Source organism: Carcharhinus amblyrhynchos, chromosome 6 (genome assembly GCF_965287045.1).
Source record: "Carcharhinus amblyrhynchos chromosome 6, sCarAmb.v2.hapA, whole genome shotgun sequence".
NCBI lineage: Eukaryota > Metazoa > Chordata > Chondrichthyes > Carcharhiniformes > Carcharhinidae > Carcharhinus > Carcharhinus amblyrhynchos.
This window is the reverse complement of record NC_137329.1, coordinates 21,929,568-21,950,856: the sequence shown is the minus strand read 5'-3', so window position 1 is coordinate 21,950,856 and position 21,289 is coordinate 21,929,568. Positions and strand designations below refer to the sequence as shown.

Sequence of the window (21,289 nt, the reverse complement as noted above, 5' to 3'; positions counted from 1 at the left end):
TCATAATTTCATTAGTTTTAATTTAAGATAGCTATGGAGAGTGGTCCAAAAGATAAAATTCTAAATTGGGGAAAGACCAATTTTGATGGTGTCAGGCAAGAACTTTTAATTGGGGGAGTCAGTGGGAAGGCAAAGGTTTTCAAAAGTGTGTTTAAACAGGGTTCAGGGTAAGCATGTTCCTGTTAGAGTGATGGGCAAGGCTGGTGAAAGTAGGGAATTCTGGATGACTCGGGATATTGAGGTCATGGTCAAGAAGAAGGAGGAGGCATATGACATGCAGAGGTAGCTGGGATCAAGTGGATCCCTTGAGAATATAAAGGGTGTAGGAGTAGAGTTAAGAGAGAAATCCAGGAAGGCAAAAAGGGGACACGAGATTGTTTTGGCAGATAAGGCATAGGAGAATCCAAAGAGCTTCTACAAATATATAAAGGGCAAAACAGTAACTAGGAAAAGAGTAGGATCTCTTAAGGATCAACAAGATCATCTACGTGCGGATCCACAAGAGGTGAGTGAGATCCTAAATAAATATTTCTCATCAGTATTCATTGTTGAGAAAAGCATGGACATAAGGGAACTTGGTGAAATGGTGATGTCTTGAGGAGTGTACATAGAGAAGGAGGTGCTGGAAGTCTTAAAGTGCATCAAGGTAGATTAATCCTCAGACCTGATTAGATGTATCCCAGGACATTGTGGGAGGCTAGGGAGGAAATTGCAGGTCCCCTAGTAGAGATATTTGAATTATTGATAGTCACAGGTGAGCTGCCTGAAGATTGGAGGGTGGCAAATGTTGTGCCTTAGTTTTAGAAGGGGTACAGGGAAAAGCCTGGGAACTATAGGTTGGTGGGTCTCATATCTGTAGCGGGTAAGTTGTTAGAAGGTATTTTGAGAGACAAGATCTATAGGCTTTTAGAGATGCAAGGACTGATTAGGGAGAGTCAGCATGGCTTTGTGAGTGGAAAATACTCTTTCTCAAATTTGATTGAGTTTTTTGAAAGGGTTAAGAAGAAGGTCGATAAGGGTAATGCAGTTGATGTTGTCTACATGGACTTTAGTAAGGCCTGACAAGGTATCACATAGTAGGTTGTTGCATAAGGTTAAATCTCACAGGATCTAGGATGAGGTAGTTAAATGGGTACAAAATTGGCTTGATGACAGAAGCTAGAGGGTGGTTGTAGAGGGTTGCTTTTCAAACTGGAGGCCTGTGATCAGTGGTGTGCCTCAGGAATCAGTGCTTGATCCACTGTTATTTGTCATTTATATCAATAATTTGGATGAGAATTTAGTCAGCATGGTTAGTAAGATTGGTGGCATAGTGGACAGTGAAGAAGGTTACCTAGGATTGCAATGGGATCTTGATCGATTGGGCCAGTGGGCTGACGAATGGCAGATGGAGATTAATTGAAACAAATGCAAGGTGAAGCCAGGGCAGGACTCACTCAGTTAATGGTAGGGCGTTACAGTGTTCTGCCACTTGAGGCACTTTATGCCAACATTACCTCTAGTGGCAGTAAACTCCCATTGCACCTTTTAAACTGATGCTTTCTACAGCATTTACTCTTCCCTGCCTCCTCCACTTTTGGTCCTTATTCAAATTGGCAACTCCTCAGATATCAGGGTGTTATAAATGACGAAAATTCTTGGAAAAGTAGTTCGGACTGTATTCACTGGAGTTTGGAAGAGTGAGAGGGGATCTCATAGAAATGTTTATAATCCTGTAAGAATTTTATAAGGTAGATTCAGAAAGAATGTTCCCAATTGGTGGGGGGATCCAGAAGTAGGGGATCGTAGTTTGAGGATAAGGAGTAAACCTTTTAGGACTGAGGTAAGGGGGGAAATTTCTTCACCCAGAGGATGCTAAATGTGTGGAATTCACTACCCCAGAATGTAGTTGAGGGCAAAACGTTGTGAGATCTCAAGAAGAAATTAGATCTAGCTCTAGGGACTAAAGGCATCAAGGGATATGGGGGAGGAGGAGATCAGGATATTGAATTCGATGATCAGCTGTGAGGCAGCAATGCTAACCACTGTGCCACCATATGTGAAGCAGGAATTGGTCACGGATTGAAAGTTAAAGAAATATTTTTCCCTGGCACTCAAATTCCTCAATTAGATAAATGTTAAAACAAGGTAAGGATGTTGATAACAGAATATATATTAAGAAAACATCAATTTATTCAACTTGTTGGACGCCACTGAAAAGAATTTGCATTTATATAGCATCTCTCATTTCTCAGTATCTCAGCCATTGAAGTACAATTGAAGTGTTGTCACTGATGTAATATAAGAGATGCTGCAGCCAATTTGCACACAGGTAGATCCCACAAACAGCAATGGGCAGGTTATTTATTTTAATTATTTTTTTTGAGGGATAATATTATACCACAGGATCTTCTATATCGATATGAATGAGCAGATGAGGCCTTGGTTTAACACTGAATTGGGAAGCTGGATCTCCAATGGTGCAGCAGTCTTTAACCATTGCACTTGGGTGTCAGCCTAGGTTTGTTACTGAACTCTCCAGAGTAGGACTTGAAGCAACAACATTTGGGCTCCTGAGGTTAGCCACGGCAACACTGCTGTCGGTACACATGTTAAGGCGGCCAAGCTGCAGAATGGTGTGTGGAAGAGCATTTTCTCAATGTTGTTCTAGCATTTGATCTTGCGCTAACTCAGAACCCATTATGTTTGCTGCAGGTTAACTCATGACATAAGCTTGGAGGAGTTTGAAGATGAAGACTTGTCTGAAATAACAGATGAATGCGGAATAAGTCTGCACTGTAAGGATGGTCTGGCCACAAGGGTAAGAATTTGTGAGCTGTGAGTATGGTATGAATGGTGGCCCCTGGGTGTGTCTCACCTTTGGTGGTATGGAGCGGGTTGGGGAAATATTGATGAGCAAAGTCATCACTGCACCTCTCTTCAGCATCATGGGTCTGAACCAACATGACGGGAAGTTGCAATTGACTAAGTAGCAAATGCTGCTAATATAGTAACAGCAATGCAAATATACCCTGGAAAAAATGCTTTCCTATTCTTAGAAAAGTCCAAGACTTCTGGCTATTACCTCTGTCCAGTATTTTCCACATGACGTTAAGTTGTAATCAGAAGTATGGGAGGGTCTGGAAAAGCTCTGGAGATAAAATTAATGCCCATGAGAGTGGAGCGATGCCAATAGCGTGGGTTCAGTTCCTGTACCAGCTGAGGTTATTCAGGAAGACCTGCTTTCTCAACCTTGCCCCTCATTTGAGGTGTGGTGATCCTCAGGTTAAATCACCACCGGTCAGCTCTCCCCCTCAAAGGAGAGAGAACAGCCTCTGGTCATCTGGGACTATGGTGATTTTATCTGATGTTAACTCTCTCAGTGCCACAAGTAGCCAGTCCTGGAGTTGCACGCATACGCTCAATAAATTCCAGACAACTAGGGGGCGATTCTTCCCAAAAAATTCTGGGTGTTGAATTTGTGTAAAAACTGGAATAAATCCCGTAGTTTCAGAATGAATCTCCCACACTGCAGGGCACAAACGTGAATGACGTTGACATTTAATGGGCTGAATTCCTGCTGGAGAGGCCAGCAGCAGTTTATTTGTTAGTGTCACAGGCTTACATTAACGCTGCAATGCAGTTACTGTGAAAATCCCCGAGTTGCCACAATCGGGTACGCTGAGGGAGAATTTAGCATGGCCAATGCGGCTAACCAGCACTGAGAGGGGAAACTGGAGCACCCGGAGGAAACTCACACAGTCACAGGGAGAACGTGCAGGTTCCGCACAGACAGTGACCCAAGCCAGGAATCAGACCCGGGTCCCTGGCAGTGTGAAGCAGCAGTGCTAACCACTGTGCGGCTGTGAGTGGGCCCCTGCAAACTGTCAGCGTCAAGATCAGCGCATGTGCAGTGGCTCTGCATTGCTGGCCTCACAGTCGCTGGTCAGCCTCATGACCACCCCCCCTCCCCATGTTGCTGCCCCTCTGACCTCATGTGGCCTGATTGTTGGTCTCCCAGACACGTGTGGGCCAGCCTCAACCCTGCCACTCCTCACCCCACAGCTCGGATCTCCTCATGGTGCTGGAAACCTGACTGCCTGAGATGCACGGAGACTGTGGCACCCAGCGAGGAACCTGAGAAACAGCCTCTGCTCCAGTCTCCCAGTCCGCTGCACTACAAATGTAGCATAGCAGTCTGGGAGAATCCGGTGTTTCCGGATTTTGGAATTCCAGATTGGACAGGTTGCAGCGTGTCAGTGATAGTGACCGTGAAACTATTGGATTGTTGTAAAAAATCCATTTTGTTCATTCATGCACTTGGAGGAAGGAAATCTACATCTGGCCAGTGTGTGACTCCTGACCCACAGCTGAGTCAATCTTACTTGCCCTCTGAACTGGCCTAACAAGCCATTCCATTGTATTCAAGAAGACAGCTCACCACCACCATCACATTGAGGACAGTTGAGAATGGGTAACAAATGCTGTGTTTTCCAATGACAGCTGAACAGGGCAACACGGTAGCACAGTGGTTAGCACTGCTGCTTCACAGCTCCAGGGACCTGGGTTCGATTCCCGGCTCGGGTCACTGTCTGTGTGGGGTTTGCACATTCTCCTTGTGTCTGCGTGGGTTTCCTCCAGGTGCTCCGGTTTCCTCCCACAGTCCAAAGATGTGCAGGACAGGTTGATTGGCCATGCTAAAATTGCCCCTTAGTGTCTTGAGATGCGTAGGTTGCAGGGATTAGCAGGTTAAAAATATGTAGGAATATGGGGGTAGGGCCTGGGTGGGATTATGATTGGTGCAGACTTGATGGGCCGAAGGGCCTCTTTCTGCATTGTAGGGTTCTATATCCTGGGAGTGAACTAAAAGAAAAATATCACCAGAAGAATAGATAGGTTTAAGAGATGGTTTATGACAACTGATTATTGTGATAGAGGTTATAATGTAATTTTAAACAATTGTTAAAATATTTGAAAAGGAACCATATAAAAGGATTTGGAAAACCACCAGAGGGTACACAGGTAAAGAAGAGAACTTTATTTAATGCCTTAAACAACTTCAGAACGTTGTAAATGAAAGTACTTGTGAATTGTTATGATGTAGGATATAAGATGGATCTTATTGAATAATTGACTCAAGAACAATGGATCAACTGATTCACTTCTAGGCTGTAATTTTTATGAAGTTGTGATTCAGTTTGCTGCCATTAAACTTTTCAAATTATGGATATTGCAAGGGTTTCGTCTGAGGTTTGCCTCAAGAACATAAAGGATCTGGAATGAATAGTGCTGAGGGGAATAACCCCTGGCTTTGACATACCTTACTGTGAATATTGGTTTTTGGTTCAGTAACACCTTCCAAATTCAGAATTCTGATCCTCCCTTTGCCCTGCCCCATCTCTGTAACCTCCTCCATTTTTATATATCATGGGGCCCTTCCACTGAGGGTTAGCGGGTCAAATTTTGCATTGAGTCACGTTGAGAGATATCCAGACGAGTCAAGCTTGATTTAAAAAGTTGCTTAAAGAATGCGAGAAGTGAAGATGTTCAGGGAGGGAATTCTTCAAGCCTGGGCAACTGAAGGCATGGTTACAAATGGAGGAGTGATTAAAATTGGGAATGTACGTGGTTCTGGCTTGGAGGAAAGCAGGGTGTTGCCTCACAGATACAGTGGCCTTTGCTATCTTACTAAAGGGCACAATTACACCTGTTACACCTCCAAAACAATGTGCTGCTTAGAGTTGGTGTTATTATGGGCGTGGCATTAATAAGACTGCATGTGTATTGGTTCTGGGCAACCAAACTGTACATGATGTTATGATTTCCAGAATAATCTCTTTCTGGAGGGGACACAGTGGTTAGCACTTCCATCTCAGTGGCAGGGACCTGATTTCAATTCCTGGCTTGGGTCATTGTGTGGAGTTTGTACATTCTCCCTGTGTCTGCGTGGGTTTCCTCCAGGTACTCCGGTTTCCCCCCACTGTCTAAAGATATGCAGGTTAGGTTCATTGGCCATGTTAAATTCTCCCTCAGTGTACCTGAACAGGTGACTAGAGGATTTTTGCAGTAACTTAATTACAGTGTGAACTAATAAATAAATTTAATAAATAAACTTTACTGACGCTAATCAGGATGACCTCCTGAATGTCTTGATTCACTTTGCAGCATAGATTGTGACCCATCTGTCATGTCAGCAAAACCAAAACTCAGCTAATTGTCAGAGGACAACTGTCTGGCCCATGTCAGCAAAAGCCAAAATATAGCCCTGATTCAATTCTTTACTTGGACTAAGTCAAGGACAGGCAGAGCACTTGGTAAACTATCCCATTAGAAAATCTGCTGAACTAATTTGTGGGTGCTGCATTAGCTTTGGTTCTATCATCCCAGATAACGGAACTGAATACAGACCAAATTGGATTCGAATAAAGTCAGCAAGTCTGTTCTGGTCATGAAATGTAGTGGTTCAAGAAGATGGCTTGTCAAGAGTGTTTAGGATATTGGCAATAAATGTTGGCCTTGCCAGTACCTCCCACATCACGTGAAATAACAAAATAAAAGCCAATTAATGAGCACTGTAATTATTAGATCCCTGGCTGCAAAGTATCCTTTAGCTTTGATGGGTAACATTCTTATCATTGAGCCAGGAACTTACAAGTTAAAGTTACAAACCAGAGACTTGACCACAAAATCTAGGCTGCTTTTTTTGATTTGATTTATTATTGTCACATGTAATGCTGTACAGTGATAAATAAGTATTGTTTCTTGTTTGCTATACAGACAAAAGCATACCGCACATAGAGTACATTGGGGAGAAGGAAAGGAGAGGGTGTAAAATGTAATGTTACTGTCATAACTAGGGATGTAGAGAAAGATCAACTTAATATAAAGTAGGTCCAGTCAAGAGTGTGATGGCAGCAGGGAAGAAGCTGTTCTTGAGTCGGTTGGTTCATGATCTCAGACTTTTGTATCTTTCTCCCGATGGAAGAAGGTGGAAGAGGATGTCCGGGATGTGTAGGGTCCTTGATTATGCTGCTGCTTTTCTGAGGCAGTGGAAAGTGTAGACAGAGAAATGGGATGGATTGAAAATGTGCAGACATGCTGGGCTGAATGCTGCTGTCCTGTTCCGGGGCTAACCTAAGCAGCCATGGTACTTAAGTAGAGAAAAAAGTCAGATTTTCTGCTTAAGCATTTGTATATGTTTAAAGTACGTGTGTCGAAGATAGATAGTTACATAAAGAGGGTAGTCTCACCAATGGTAATGGTGTCCAAAGTCCATGAGAAAGATGGTTGCTTCTTTATATCATTAAAACATTTGATTTGATTTATTATTCTCACACGTATTGAGATAAAGTGAAAGGTATTGTTTCTTACACATGATACAGACAAAACATTCCATTCATAGAGTACATAGGGGAGAAGGAAAGATGATGGATGCAGATCTTCTGATATCTGGACACCTTCTTTCAAGCTTGCAATATGCTCAACTATGTCTCAGCTTCCATTCGGAATCTCATCTGCAATCCATAGAATCATAGATTCCCGCAGTGCAGAAGGAGCCCATTTGGTCCATCGAGCCTGCACCGCCAACAATCCCACCCAGGCTCTAACCCCATAACCCCACGTATTTACCCTGCTGGTCCCCCTGAAATTAAGGGGCAATTTAGCATGGCCAATCAACCTAACCAATACATTTCAGTTATGAAGAGAGGAGAATTTTACTTTTCATTTAAAGGGTTGTGAATAGTTGGAATTCTCTATCCCAGAGATCTGTGGATGCTTGGTTGTTAAGATATTCTAGGCATAGGTCAATAGGGTTTTGTACTCGAAGGGAATCAAATGATATATGGGCTTAAGTATTTGAATGTGGAGTTGAAGTGGATGATTAGCTCTGGACCAGAATCCCAAGGTAAATCAGGAAGCCAGATTAGATCCCAATAGATTTTCTATTTTGGCATAAGTGTGAGGATAGGGTATTTTTTTCCAGGAATGATCACACTGACAAAGAAGGGAATTTTTTTTTGTGAGACAAATTTATTTAATAATACAGCTTAAATATAACTCTAACAAATGAAGTAGCTTAACCATGAATAGTTGAACAATATTTAAAATTGAAAGGAAGTAGTTTTTATGTTCTAGTTGAAGACAATTCCAGATCCAAATAAGCCCCAGTTGTGCATAAATCAAATGCACTTTTAAATAAATACAGCTAGCAAACGCAGGCATCCTTGTATTCAGAGAGTGCTAGAGGTCCAAAAGCCTCCAAAATCCTTCTAACTTTTAGCAAGCTTCAGCTGCAGCTCACTACTTATTGCAAAAGCGTTTTATTCTCTGCTACAAACATAAGTCTGTACTTAAACCGTATCATCACATTATCCTGTCAATCACTATAATCAGAAATCCCAGGATAAATTAAGTAAACAAAAATACATTTACTAAAAATAAACACTTAAGGCTGAAATGAGTAATTATCCTGCTCTCCCAAAATCTGAGCTGCATTTCCTTCAGACATACCGACTGCCTGTAGAATAAAGCTGAATGAATTTTTAAACATTCCCCTTAAACATATAGAGAAGTAGAGAAAGATCAACTTAATGTGAGGTAGGTCTATTCAAAAATCTGATGGCAGCAGGGAAGAAACTGTTCTTGAGACCATTGGTACATGACCTCAGACTTCTGTATCTTTTTCCTGATGGAAGAAGGTGGAAGGGAGTATGTCTGGGGTACATGGCATCCTTAATTATCCTGGCTGCTTTTTCAAAGCAGTGGGAAGTATAAACAGATTCAATGGATGGGAGGCTTGTTTGTGAGATGGATTGGGCAATTTTCACAACCCTTTGTAGTTTCTTGAAATCCTGGTCAGAGTGGGAGCCATACCAAGCTGTGATATGTCTGGAAAGAAGGCTTTCTATGGTGCATCTGAGATTTGGTGAATTGTAATGGACATGGCAAATTTCCTTAACCTCGTGAGGAAGTACAGGCATTGGCGGGCTTTCTTAACTGTAGTGTTGGTATGGGGGGCCCAGGACAGGTTGTTAGTGACCTGGACACCTAAAAACCTGAGACCCTCGACTATTTCCATTTCATCACCATTGATGCGAGTTAAAAATTGGACTTGCTGGCAATGAATGGGTGGACAGTTTATAGATGAAGACTAATCAAAGGCAGCGTAATTGAATTTAGAAGGATAAAACATGTAAAAACATGTAGCTCTGAAATGAAAATGCTTGGCTTGGAATCAAGAAAACAAACCATTTGCAGCAAAGTTTACAAATTGGTTGTGGGTCAATATTAGATTCAGCTGCTTTATCTCCTAATGTATAATCGCGCAAACAGCTCCTCACTGTGAGAGGCCTCCTGCTCAGCATTTTGGAAAACCTTTTAGTCCATTACTTTCTGCTGTAGCTGCTGTGACAGGGAATTGTTGTCGGATTGTAATGAATGACTGGATTCCGCCTCTTTGGCACTGAAACATGTAGCTGTGTCAGCTGTCAGGCTCTTCAGGTCTACAGGAGCAGGAGAATATAACTCTGCTCCTCAAGCCTACTCTGCCATTTAATGACTGATGTGTATCTTAACTCCATCCACCTGATTGCTTCCATGTCTCTGCAGCATAAGAGTCATTATAGCAGGTAGGAAATGTTCCTCTTACCTGTCTGCTTGTGGATGGATGGTGTTTTGGATTTGCTTTCCTCTTTATAAGTGGTGACGTCTTTCCCAACCTCTTGGTTTTGTTGTGATCCAGATTTCTATTAACCCCTCCAGAAGCTCAAGATAGGACAACTCAGAGGGTTAGTTTATTTGCACATAAAATGCAAAAGGATGGTTACAATGTTGCCTCTACAGAGAGGGATAGAGAAAAGAAGATTTTCAGTGTCCAAGACCACAGAGAAAAGAAATATTATTCATGTGGTTTCCACAATCGAGATATTCCTTCACTGTAGGTCTGCAGGGTGAAAACTGATGCTGTATATCCCACTTTTCTGGTGGTGTTGAGTCCACACAATGAGAAAAGCAAGCAGAAATGAATGAATATTGTAGGTGATGCTACAGGATTTCCAGGAGAATCCAGATCAATCTGGAGCAGAGCTCCTTTTCTGCCAAGTTGGCGGTTAGATGGTAAATATCAGGTTGAGCTTCACAGTTCAGCAAGGCAATATTACTTATCCATAAGCCAGAGGCCCCAGTCACATGACTCCCCTCCTCCCCCATCTGGCCTTTAACAAAAGGGTGTGTATCCATCGTCTGGGTTCCAAAGACTTTTGATTGTCTCAGCCATTAGGAATTGAAGGGAAGGCCTTTGTCTTAGCAGGCAATCCATCTCCTTCTGTCAGCCTACATGATTAAATGGGGACAGCCTTTGTGTAGCTCGCGTTGAAGTTGGGCTGTATAGTCTGCTGGGGGCTCATTAGTGGCTCTTCAGAGATAACGAGATACACATTTTCCTAAAACTGCCAGCTGGCTTCTTTTGTTCAGGGATCACAGACGTAGTTTCAGCCTTTTCCGGAATCCTTGCTCAGTTTTAAAGTTTTAGAAATAGCAATGAGCACATCCATAAATATTTTATAAAAATATACAGTGTGAGGTCTCAGTAGCTCGCAGAGACCATTAATCCTATTTGAGTCCATGCTGGATCCTTCTAGAGCAAATAAAGCTCACTCTTTATCCCCATAGCCCCGCAAGCTGATTTATTTCAAATGACCATCCAATTTCCTTCAGATCATCTCCACTTGCACCACATTAACCCCTGAATCTCTTATCCAAAATCTTAAAACTGTGTCCCCTAATCCTTGTACCATCAACTAATATGAACAGCTTTCTCTCATCTATCCAAACCTGTTATAATCTTGTATCCCTCTATCAAATCCCCTCTCAACCTCCTTTGAGAGAACAACCTCCCCTTCCCTAATCTGGCCTTGTAGCTCAACCCACGTCACTGAAAAAGCTTTATCTTGTCATTATCGGTAGTGGACGGGGTACTAGTCAAGTGGGTTGCTTTGATTTGGATGGTGTTGGAGCTTTTCAAGTGTTGGAGCTGCACTCATCCAGGCAAATGGAGGGTATGGCAACACAGGGACTGTCTTCCTTGAAATAGAGAAGGCCAAGGAGAGACTTAATAGAAGTGTTTTGCCTCACTGGTATCCATGGAAATTTGCTGCCTACATGTTGGCTGCCACGTTTCCAGCATTATAACAGTGTCTACATTTCAAAAGTACTTCATTGGAACAACCGTCAGGGAAGTCCTGCTTTGTAAAAATTGCAGATGTGTCATTGAACTCTTTAATGTAGTGAATTGTTACGATCTGGAATGTTCTGCCTAAAAGGGTGGTGGCAGCAGATTCATATCAGGAAGGATTATTATTTAAAAGGCGAAAAGCTGCAGCATGCTACGGTGCAGAGGGACCTGGGGGTCCTTGTGAACGAGTCGCAAAAACCCAGTCAGCGGGTGATCAAGAACGCGAATGGTATGCTGGCCTTTATAGTGAGGGGGATAGAATATAAAAGTAGGGAGGTCTTGCTGCAACTGTACAGGGCACTGGTGAGGCCGCAGCTGGAGTACTGTGTGCAGTTTTGGTCGCCGCACTTACGCAAGGATATATTGGCCTTGGAGGGAGTGCAGAGGAGGTTCACTAGGCTGATACCAGAGATGAGGGGGTTAGCCTATGAAGAGAGACTAAATAGACTGGGTCTGTACTCGTTGGAGTTTAGAAGGATGAGGGGGGATCTTATAGAGACGTATAAGATAATGAAGGGGATGGATAGGGTAGAGGTAGAGAGATTCTTCCCGCTTAGAAAGGATAGCAGGACTAGGGGGCACAGCCTCAAGATAAAGGGGGGGCAGTTTAGATCAGAGTTGAGGAGGAACTTCTTCACTCAAAGGGGCGGTGAATCTCTGGAAGTCTCTGCCCGTTGAAGTGGTGGAGGCTACCTCGCTAAATATATTTAAGACACGGGTAGATAGGTTTTTGATGGACAGGGGAATTAAGGGTTATGGGGAGAAAGCGGGAAAGTGGAACTGATCCACTTCAGATCAGCCATGATCTTATTGAATGGCGGGGCAGGCTCGAAGGGCTTGATGGCCTACTCCTGCTCCTATTTCTTATGTTCTTATGTTCAATTGTAACTTTCGAAAGGGAACTGGATAAAAGTTTTGACCGGAAAAATGTGTGCTGGGCTTCAGGAAATCTTCATCCATGTCATTGGAACAAAGACGTTGTGTTCCTCCAGCAGTGAGGTGAAGCTCTTACTAATCTGAGTATCCATGCGGGATGAGACTGAGGGGCCTGGGTAACGGTAAAGATTTCTCCTGAAGTCCCCTCTGTTCTTTTACCAATGATATTAAACCTCTGGCCTCTCTTTAACAACCCTTCTTCACTGAAAACAGTTTCTCTTCAGTGACTGATTCAGAACGCCTCAATACAATACCCCACGCTGGCACAATGGTTAGCAATGCTGTCTCCAAGTGCCAGAGACCTGGGTTTGATCCCCATCTTGGGTGACTGTCTGTGTGGAGTTTGCACATTCTCCCTGTGTCTGTGTGGGTTTCCTCCGGGTGCTCTGGTTTCCTCCCACATACCAAAGATTGGCCATGCTAAATTGCCCCTTAGTGTCACGGGTACTTGCTAGGATAAATGCATGGAGTTATGCAGATAGGGCCTGGGTGGGATTGTGGTCATTGCAGACTCAATGGGCCAATTGGCCTCCTATTTCAATGTAAGGATTCTATAATAAGTCTTTGGCCTTTTCTACTCCAAGAAGGATAATCCCTGCTTTGCCAGATTCTCCATTTGCCTGGATGAGTGCAACTCAAACAACATTTGAGAAGCTTAACACCATCCAGGACAAAGCAGCGCATTTGATTAGTACCCCTTCCACAAACGTACACTCCCTCCACCATCGATGAACAGTCGCAGCCGTATGTATGCTACACAAGATGCACTGTAGGAACTCACCAAGATTTCTTCCAAAGGCTCCCAGCCATTTCACACTAGTTTATAGCTCCCTCTAGTGACTTGAATTTAGTGCAGGAATCAGTCCCAAACGCACCACCGTTTAATTCATTTTCACATGAATTTTAAGAGGATCTATTAATCCATAAGGAAAATTTGTACTGAGAATTTGTCCATGACCGCTGCCATCTAGAAGGACAAGGGCAACAGACACAGGAAATTCCACCGTCCAAGTCACTCACCATCTTGACTTGGAAACATATTGCTGTTCCTTCACTGTCACTGGGTCAAAATCCTGGAATTCCTTCCCCAGCAGCACAGTGGGTGTACCTGCACCCCATGAACTGCAGTGGTTTAAGAAGGCAGCTCACTACCTCGAGGGCAATAAATGCTGGCCTGGCCTGTGACACCCATGTCCCGTAAACGAATTACAAAAAAAATGTTAGGAACTGAAAAGCGATTGAAGGTGTGATAAAGCTGTACCTATCATGAGTGATTTAAATCTGAGCTCTGTACTGCCTTGAGACAGAACTTGGTGGGAGCATTCGCCTTGTTTCACCCTAGTTTACAGCTCCCTCTAGTGACTCGACATTTAGTGCAGGAATCAGTCCCAAACGCACCACCGTTTAATTTATTTTCACACACATTTTAAGGGATTTATTAATCCACAAGGAAAATTTGTACTAAGAATTTCCTGAATAAGGAAAGGTTAGTTGAGGCTGCTTTTACTTTATGATCATTTTTTGGTCAGGAGTTTCTCACATTAGACTACTCTCTTCCCCTTAAGTGGTGAACTGGAGATGCAGGCGTTGGACTGGGGTAAACACAGTAACAAGTCTCACAACACCAGGTTAGAGTCCAACAGGTTTATTTGGTAGCAAACACCTCCAGCTTTCGGAGCGCTGTTCCTTCGTCAGGTGAGTGGGAGTTCTGATCACAAACAGGGCATACAAAGACACAAATTCAATTTATAGCATAATGATTGGAATGCGAGTCTTTACAGCTGATCAAATGTCAAAGGTACAGAGAATGTGAGTGGAGAGAGCATTAAGCACAGGTTAAAAAGATGTGTATTGTCTCCAGGCAGAACAGTAAGTGAGATGTTGCAAGTCCAAGCAAGTGGGGGTCACAGATAATGTGACATGAACCCAAGATCCCAGTTGAGGCCATCCTCGGGTGCAGAACTTGGCTACCAGTCTCTGCTCAGCGACTCTGTACTGTCGTATGTCGTAAAGGCTGCCTTGGAGAATGCCTATCCAAAGATCAGAGGCCGAATGCCTGTGACCGCTGAAGTTTTCCCCACCGGAAGACAACAGTCTTGCCTGGTGATTGTCGAGCGGTGTTCATTCATCCGTTGTCATAGCATCTGCATGGTCTCCCCAATGTACCATGCCTTGGGACATCCGTTCCTGCAGCGTATCAGGTAGACAATGTTGGCCGAGTTGCAAGAGTATTTACCGTGTACCTGGTGGATGGTATTCTCACGTGTGATGATGGCATCCGTGTCGATGATCCAGCATGTCTTGCAGAGGTTGCTGTGGCAGGGTTGTGTGGTATTGTGGTCACTGTTCTCCTGAAGGTTGGGTAGTTTGCTGTGGACGATGGTCTGTTTGAAGTTGTGTGGTTATTTGAAGGCAAGAAGTGTGAATCTGGGAATGGCCTTGGCGAGATGTTCGTCTTCATCAATGATATATTGAAGGCTTTATATGTTGAAGGTTTGTGTCTTCATATGCCCTGTTTGTGAACAGATCTCCCACTCACCTGACAAAGGAGCAGTGCTCTGAAAGCTAGTGGCATTTGCTACCAAATAAATCTGGACTTTAACCTGCTGTTGTGAGACTTCTTACTGTGCTCTTCCTATTAATACAGAGAGATAAGTCTCATCTTACACATCCAAATAAACTGATGTACGATATTTATCCAAGAAACTGTTCTGACTGTCGAACACATCAATAGAAAAATCTCACTCCAGTGATTTTTAAAAAAATCTCGCATTGAATCCAACACCTTTATTAAGCAAAAATATAAAAGCAAATTCCCACGGATGCTAATTTTATAAAATTTTAAGTTTATTTATTTTATTAGTCACATGTAGACTTACATTCACACTGCAATGAAGTTGCTTGAAAATCCCCTAGTCGTCACACTCTGGCACCTGTTCGGCTACACTGAGGGAGAATTTAGCATGGCCAATGCATCTGACCAGCACGGCTTTGGACCGTGGGAGGAAACTGGAGCCCCGGAGGAAATCCACGCAGACACGGGGAGAATGTGCAAACTCCACACAGCGACCCAAGCCGGGAGTCTGGCACTGAGAGGCAGTGGTGCTAACCACTGTGCCACTGGAATCTGAAACAAAAACACAAAATGCTGGAAAATCTCAGCAGGTCTGGCAGCATCTGCGGAGAGAGATTAGAGCCAACGTTTCCAGTCAGGACAACTCTCGGTCAGACCTTCATTGAGCATTTTAACCAAAGTAGTTTAGTTAAATCATACACTTATTCCTCACATGGGCAGTCTGAGGTCACCGAGGAGTGATCTTTAACTGAGGTTTTCCTGCTTGGTTCATTGGGGCTCTTCCTGTCAGTTTCTATCCTCCATCTTCCTTTCCTGGTGCTGCTGTGAGGAACCTTTTGGGAGGTTTACATACAGTGCTCTGCCTGAAGGCAGATCCTTGGTTTATTCTTTGCAGGTGCTTCATCCTGCGCTTTTTTTCAGAGTTATAGAATCCCTACAGGGAAGAAGGGGGGGGCTATTTAGTCCTCCAAACCTGCACCGACAACATTATCATTGCTGAATCACTCACTCTCAACATCCTGAGGATTCCTATTGACCAGAAACTGAACTGGACTAGCTGTATAAACACTGAGGCTGCAAGAATAGATCAGAAGTGGGAATTCTGTGACAACCTTACAATCTGCCTCCATCTAGGACAAAGCAACCTGCTTGACTGGCACCTCATCCACCCCTTTAAACATTCACACCTTCCACCTTCAGTGCATGTGGTAGCAGTGTGTACCATCTTTTGGACACTTCACGTCATCCATTACCTAAAAGGACAAGGGCAGCAGTCGCAAGGAAACACCACTGCTTGTAAGATTCCCTCCAAGGCACACGCCAACCTTACTTGGAAATGTATTATTGTACCTCACTGTCACTGAGTCCAAATCCTGGAACTCCCTCCCTAACAGCACTGTGCATGTATGGAGTGGCACAGTGGTTAGTGCTGTTGCCTTGGAGCGAAAGGGACTTGGGTTTAATTCTCAGCTTGGGTCACTCTCTGTGTGGAATTTGCACATTCTCACTGTGTCTGTGTGGGTTTCCTCTGGGTGCTCTGGTTTCCTCCCACAGTCCAAAGATGTATAGGTTAGGTGCATTGGCCATGGTAAATACTTCCTCAGTGTACCCAAACAGGTGCCAGAGAGTGGTGACTTGGGGAGTTTCACAGTAACTTCATTGCAGTGTTAATGTAAGCCTACTTATAACGAATAAATATATTTTACTTACCTGGACTGCAGTGGTTTAAGAAGGTGGCTCAGCACCAAATTCTCAAGGGCAATTAGTGATGGACAGTAAATGTTGGTCCAGCCCACTCTCCATGAATGAATAACAGCAGAAATAAATACGGCGAGATGAAGGAGGAAGCTCGCTTGGAGCAAAAACACCACTATTGACCAGTTGAACTAACTGGCCTGTTACTGTGTTGTACATTCTGTGTAATTCAATATAAGTTAAATTGCCTCCAATCTAATTAGATGGAACATTTCCTGTTGCAGTGACACCCTTTCACAGTAGGTCAGAAATTACAGGAGAGAAAAATCCGACAGCTGAAGGTCACTGTGTGTTTGAAGAATATTGGTTTTCTGTTGAGGGAAGCCTAATTTTGATCTTTCCTTCCTGTTCCTCCAAGGCTGTTTGGAAGATCGGGATTTACTTTCCAACAAGCCGCATATTCCAGACTGTCGCTTTTAACAGATTCATTCAGTGGCATTGCTGCATTTCTGAGCTTTTTTTTTAGAAGTGTCTTCTGTACGTTGGGAATGAGTTATTGTGGGAATTTTCATTGACGTCTTAGGATCCTTTTAGAAGCAGCCAAAGAAATGCTTTTAAAAGGTTGAGGATGAAGAAAGAAGCAGAGTGGGATATGAGGAAGTTTATTTTAATCTGATCTGGGAAACATTGATGGAAGTAACAGAATTTAACAGCATGGAAGGAAGAAGCTATGATTTACTTCGAGTTTGTTGGGCAAGAGGAGAAAGGCAAACCAAACAAGTCATCGCATCGAATTTGCTGCACGCAGGCCATTTGGCCCAACAGTTTTATGGTGGTGTTTGTGTTCCGTCCAAGTCTCTTCCCATTATACTTCATCTGATTCTGACTACAGCAGATGAATTAAATGCCACTCGTTCACCTTTCTTTTTCACTTTACAGTAATCGACAATGATTTCATGATCATCATTAGACTTTTAATTCCAGATTTTTAAAAATTAAATTCAAATCTCACTGACTGCCATACTGGGATTTGAACCTGGATCTTTCGGAGCATTACCCTGGCTCTCTGGATTTCTCATCCAGTGACAATACCACTGTGCTACTGCCTCCCCCCAGGGAATGCATTTATATGTTACTTAAATGCGCAAGGCTTCACTTATTCCATGCTGATCTCAACAAACTAGACCCTAAACTGGGGAATGTTCTCCCTGCTCTGTCTCCATCTCTCGCATCTTCTTTAATGGGGAGGCAATGACCTGGTGGTATTGTCACTGGGGTAATAACCCAGAGACCTAGGACAATTCTCTGGGGAATCAGGTTTGAATCCTACCACGGTAGATGGTGACATTTTACTTCAATAAACATATGGAATTCAGTCTAATGATGAAACCATTGTCATAAAAAGCCACGAGGTTCATTAATGCCCTTAGTATCTCCTAAATGTCCTCTGAAAGATCCAAACCAGCTACTCAGCTGAAGAGCAATTTGGGATGGGCTAAAACCAGGCCCAGCCATCGAAGCCACCATCCAATGAATAAATAACACACTCCTTAAAATCTAGCTATTTGACCACGCTTTTGGTCACCTGTCCTTCTGTCTCCTTATGTTCCTCCAGGCCAAATCTTAAGTCTAAATCGGATATGCTGGTAATACTCAGTAGGTTAGCCAACATCTGGGAAGACGTGAATGGCTGGGAATTTCTGGCCCCACCGTGATGGGACGTGCCACAGGGTTAGGAAATCCTGCTCAAAATGTTTCCGACCTTCAGTCAGAACTAGAAAGTATTACAGGTTGAACAGGTTTTAAGCAAGTACGAAGGCAGGGAAATGGGGGAGTGGGGGGGCGGGGGGACACAAAGGTGGTGGATTAGCCATGGTAAATCCACAGGGTTGCAGTGATAGGGTGGTGGGGGAGGTGGGCCTGGGTAAGATGCTCTGTGGGGACAGTCAGTGCAGACTTGTTGGGCCAAATGACCCCCTGCGCTGCAGGGATTCTATCTTATCCATGATAAGGTGGAAGGCAAGTGTGATCCAAAGCCACTCTCTCTACCACCTTAAATAATAAGAGAGTAGATGCATAGAAACACTATTATTATGCAAGCTCCCCTTCAATTCATACACCATCCTGACTTACCACCATTCCTTCTCTATCTCTGGGTTAAAATCCTGAAACTCCCAAGCAGCAGTGGATGTGCCTGCACCACATGACCTGCAGCGATTTAAGAAGGTGACTCAGTATGGTGCACCACTTTCCTGTGGCAATTAAGGATGGACGATAAATGCTGGTCTAGCCAGCGATGCCCACACACAATGAAAGATTAAAAAGAATGCCACAGAGGAAAATGGCCCAAGGCAAAAAGGGGGCTGTTAATGAGACAAGAAACAGAATCCTTATCAGCTTTCCAAATGATATGGGAGCAGTGGTTTAATCTAAAAATGTTGCAATCAATTGACTACAACATTCAATGTTTTGTTTGATGACCACACCAGTGCAGTGCCTTGGACATTTTAGTTCATTAATGGCGCCATATAAATACAAGTTGTTGTTGCTGGTCTGGCCTCTATAAAGTTTATTTATTAGTCACATGTAGGCTTACATTCACGCTGCAATGAGGTCATTGTGAAGATCCCCCAGTCGCCACATTCCAGCGTCTGTTTGGCTACACTGAGGGAGAATTTAGCATGGCCAATGTACCTAACTTTGGACTGTGGGAGGAATCCGAGGCACCCGGAGGAAACCCATGCAGACACTGGGAGAAAGAACATGCTGATTCCGCACAAACAGCGACCCAACCCGGAATCGAACCCGGGTCCCTGGCGCTATGAAGTAGCAGTGCCACTGTGCTACCCCATTTGGCCAAGAACAGATTGTGCTTGAAACTTGACTGGTTGCTCAGTTGTTGACTCACAATGCCTATTGTTCTTTCTGCCATCAATGCATGACCTCGTTCAGTCGTCACTTTGAGTGACAATTGAGTTGTATCTTTTGCAAAATTGCCCAGCATGCTCTCGGATTCTTTCCTGCATGCTTCAAGCTCCCTTCAAGTGTGGACATTAGCCTAGACAAAACTACATGGGAGGGATTTTCTGGCAGTGCTCACCCCCCCCCAAGGCTGGAAAGTCCCGCCTGAGGTCCACAAACCTTTGCATGGTCTGTGTCCGGCTTGTAACTATTCTCAAGGCAGGTAGGATGGGAGAATTTTGCCCTATATGCTTTTGTTACCAAAATGTCTTTCATTATTTGTCATAGTCTCAGTCAACTGATATGTACCTCAGATTCCTACACATCTGCAGATACTTCTCAACTCCTTGGCTTTTACCATTTTTCTCAGCATCACCATCACTGGTATCTATCTCCCTCCTTTCAGAACAGCCTTGTACCTACACAGCCCTGCCTTCCATCTTATAAAAAGGCAATAGAGATATTGAAGAAGATGCAAAAAAAAAAGATTTATATGGATGACACAGGCACTGAGAGGCGCTAAATATTAGGAAAGACTGAGCAGCCTGGGGCTCATTCCTCAGGAGAAGGGAAGGCTGTGGGATGGTCTGACAGAAGGAGATTAAAACTACAGGGCACAGTTGTAACTAATAAATCCACTAATGTATACAGGAGAAACCTCTTTACCCCTGGAACAGTGAGAATCCCCTCTGCCTTGGAAAACAGCCAGCATAATCGAGGACCCCATGTGACCCCGGCATTCTCTTTTCCACCTTCTTTCATCGGGAAAAAGATACAAAAGTCTGAGATCATGTACCAGCCGACTCAAGACCAGCTTCTCCCTTGCTACCATTAGGCTTTTGAACTTTTTTGATCATAGATTAAATTGATCTTTCTCTTTAACCTTGCTGTAGTGGCAACAATATATTCTGTATCCTATGGGCAGCACAGTGGCATAGTAGCTAGCACTGCTGCCTCACAGCTCCATGGACCCGGATTTGATTCTCAGCTGTCTGTACAAAGTTTGCATGTTCTCATTGTGTCTGCATGGGTTTTCTCCGGGCGTTCCGGTTTCCTCCCACAGTCCGAAAGACATGCTGGTTAAATGCATTGGCCATGCTAAATTCTCCCTCAGTGTACCCAAACAGGTGCCGGAGTATGGCGACTAGGGATCTTCACAGTAACTCGTTAGAGTTTAGAAGAATGAGGGGAGATCTCATTGAGACGTATAAGATGATGAATGGGATGGATAGGATAGAGGTGGAGAGACTCTTCCCGCTCAAAAAAGACAGTAGGACTAGGGGGCACAGCCTCAAGATAAAGGGGAGGCGGTTTAGAACGGAGTTGAGGAGGAACTTCTTCACTCAAAGGGTGGTGAATCTCTGGAATTCTCTGCCCGTTGAAGTGGTGGAGGCTGCCTCGCTAAATATTTTTAAGAAGCAGGTTGATGGGTTCTTGATAAGAGAGGGGATTAAGGGTTATGGGGAGAGGGCGGGAAAGTGGAACTGAGCCACGACAGATCAGCCATGATCTTATTGAATGGCGGGGCAGGCTCGAAGGGCTAGATGGCCTACTCCTGCTCCTATTTCTTATCTTCTTATGTTCTTATGTAACTTCACTGCAGTGTTAAGGTAAGCCTACTTGTGACACTAATAAATAAACTTCAAACTAAAAAAAATCCTTTTTCTTTCTCCTCCATGTATTTCATGAGCAGTTTGCAAGAAGCGATACTTTTCACTGCATGTGACAATAAATCAAAATCAAATGGAGTGTTGCAGATGTATTTAATCAGAGGCCAGATATTCTCACGAGGGAGAATTGAATAAAGGATATACTAATAGTATACTGATATACTGAAATGAAGTAGGATGGGAGGAAGCATTGACTAGTTGGGCTGAATGGCCTGCTGTTCCTGTGCTAAAGACTCAGTA

At 43.6% G+C, this 21,289-nt stretch overlaps 1 protein-coding gene across 2 annotated transcripts in view; it reads left to right on the top strand.

The window, feature by feature from the left end:
- Nucleotides 1-21,289, top strand: part of mapk8ip1b (mitogen-activated protein kinase 8 interacting protein 1b) — a 173,190-nt gene that overhangs the window by 62,701 nt on the left and 89,200 nt on the right. For both annotated transcript variants that reach the window (XM_080191559.1, XM_080191558.1), the window contains exon 2: nucleotides 2,695-2,800. In XM_080191559.1, the coding sequence (XP_080047685.1) occupies nucleotides 2,695-2,800 (106 nt within the window). The remainder of the gene's footprint in view (nucleotides 1-2,694; nucleotides 2,801-21,289) is intronic.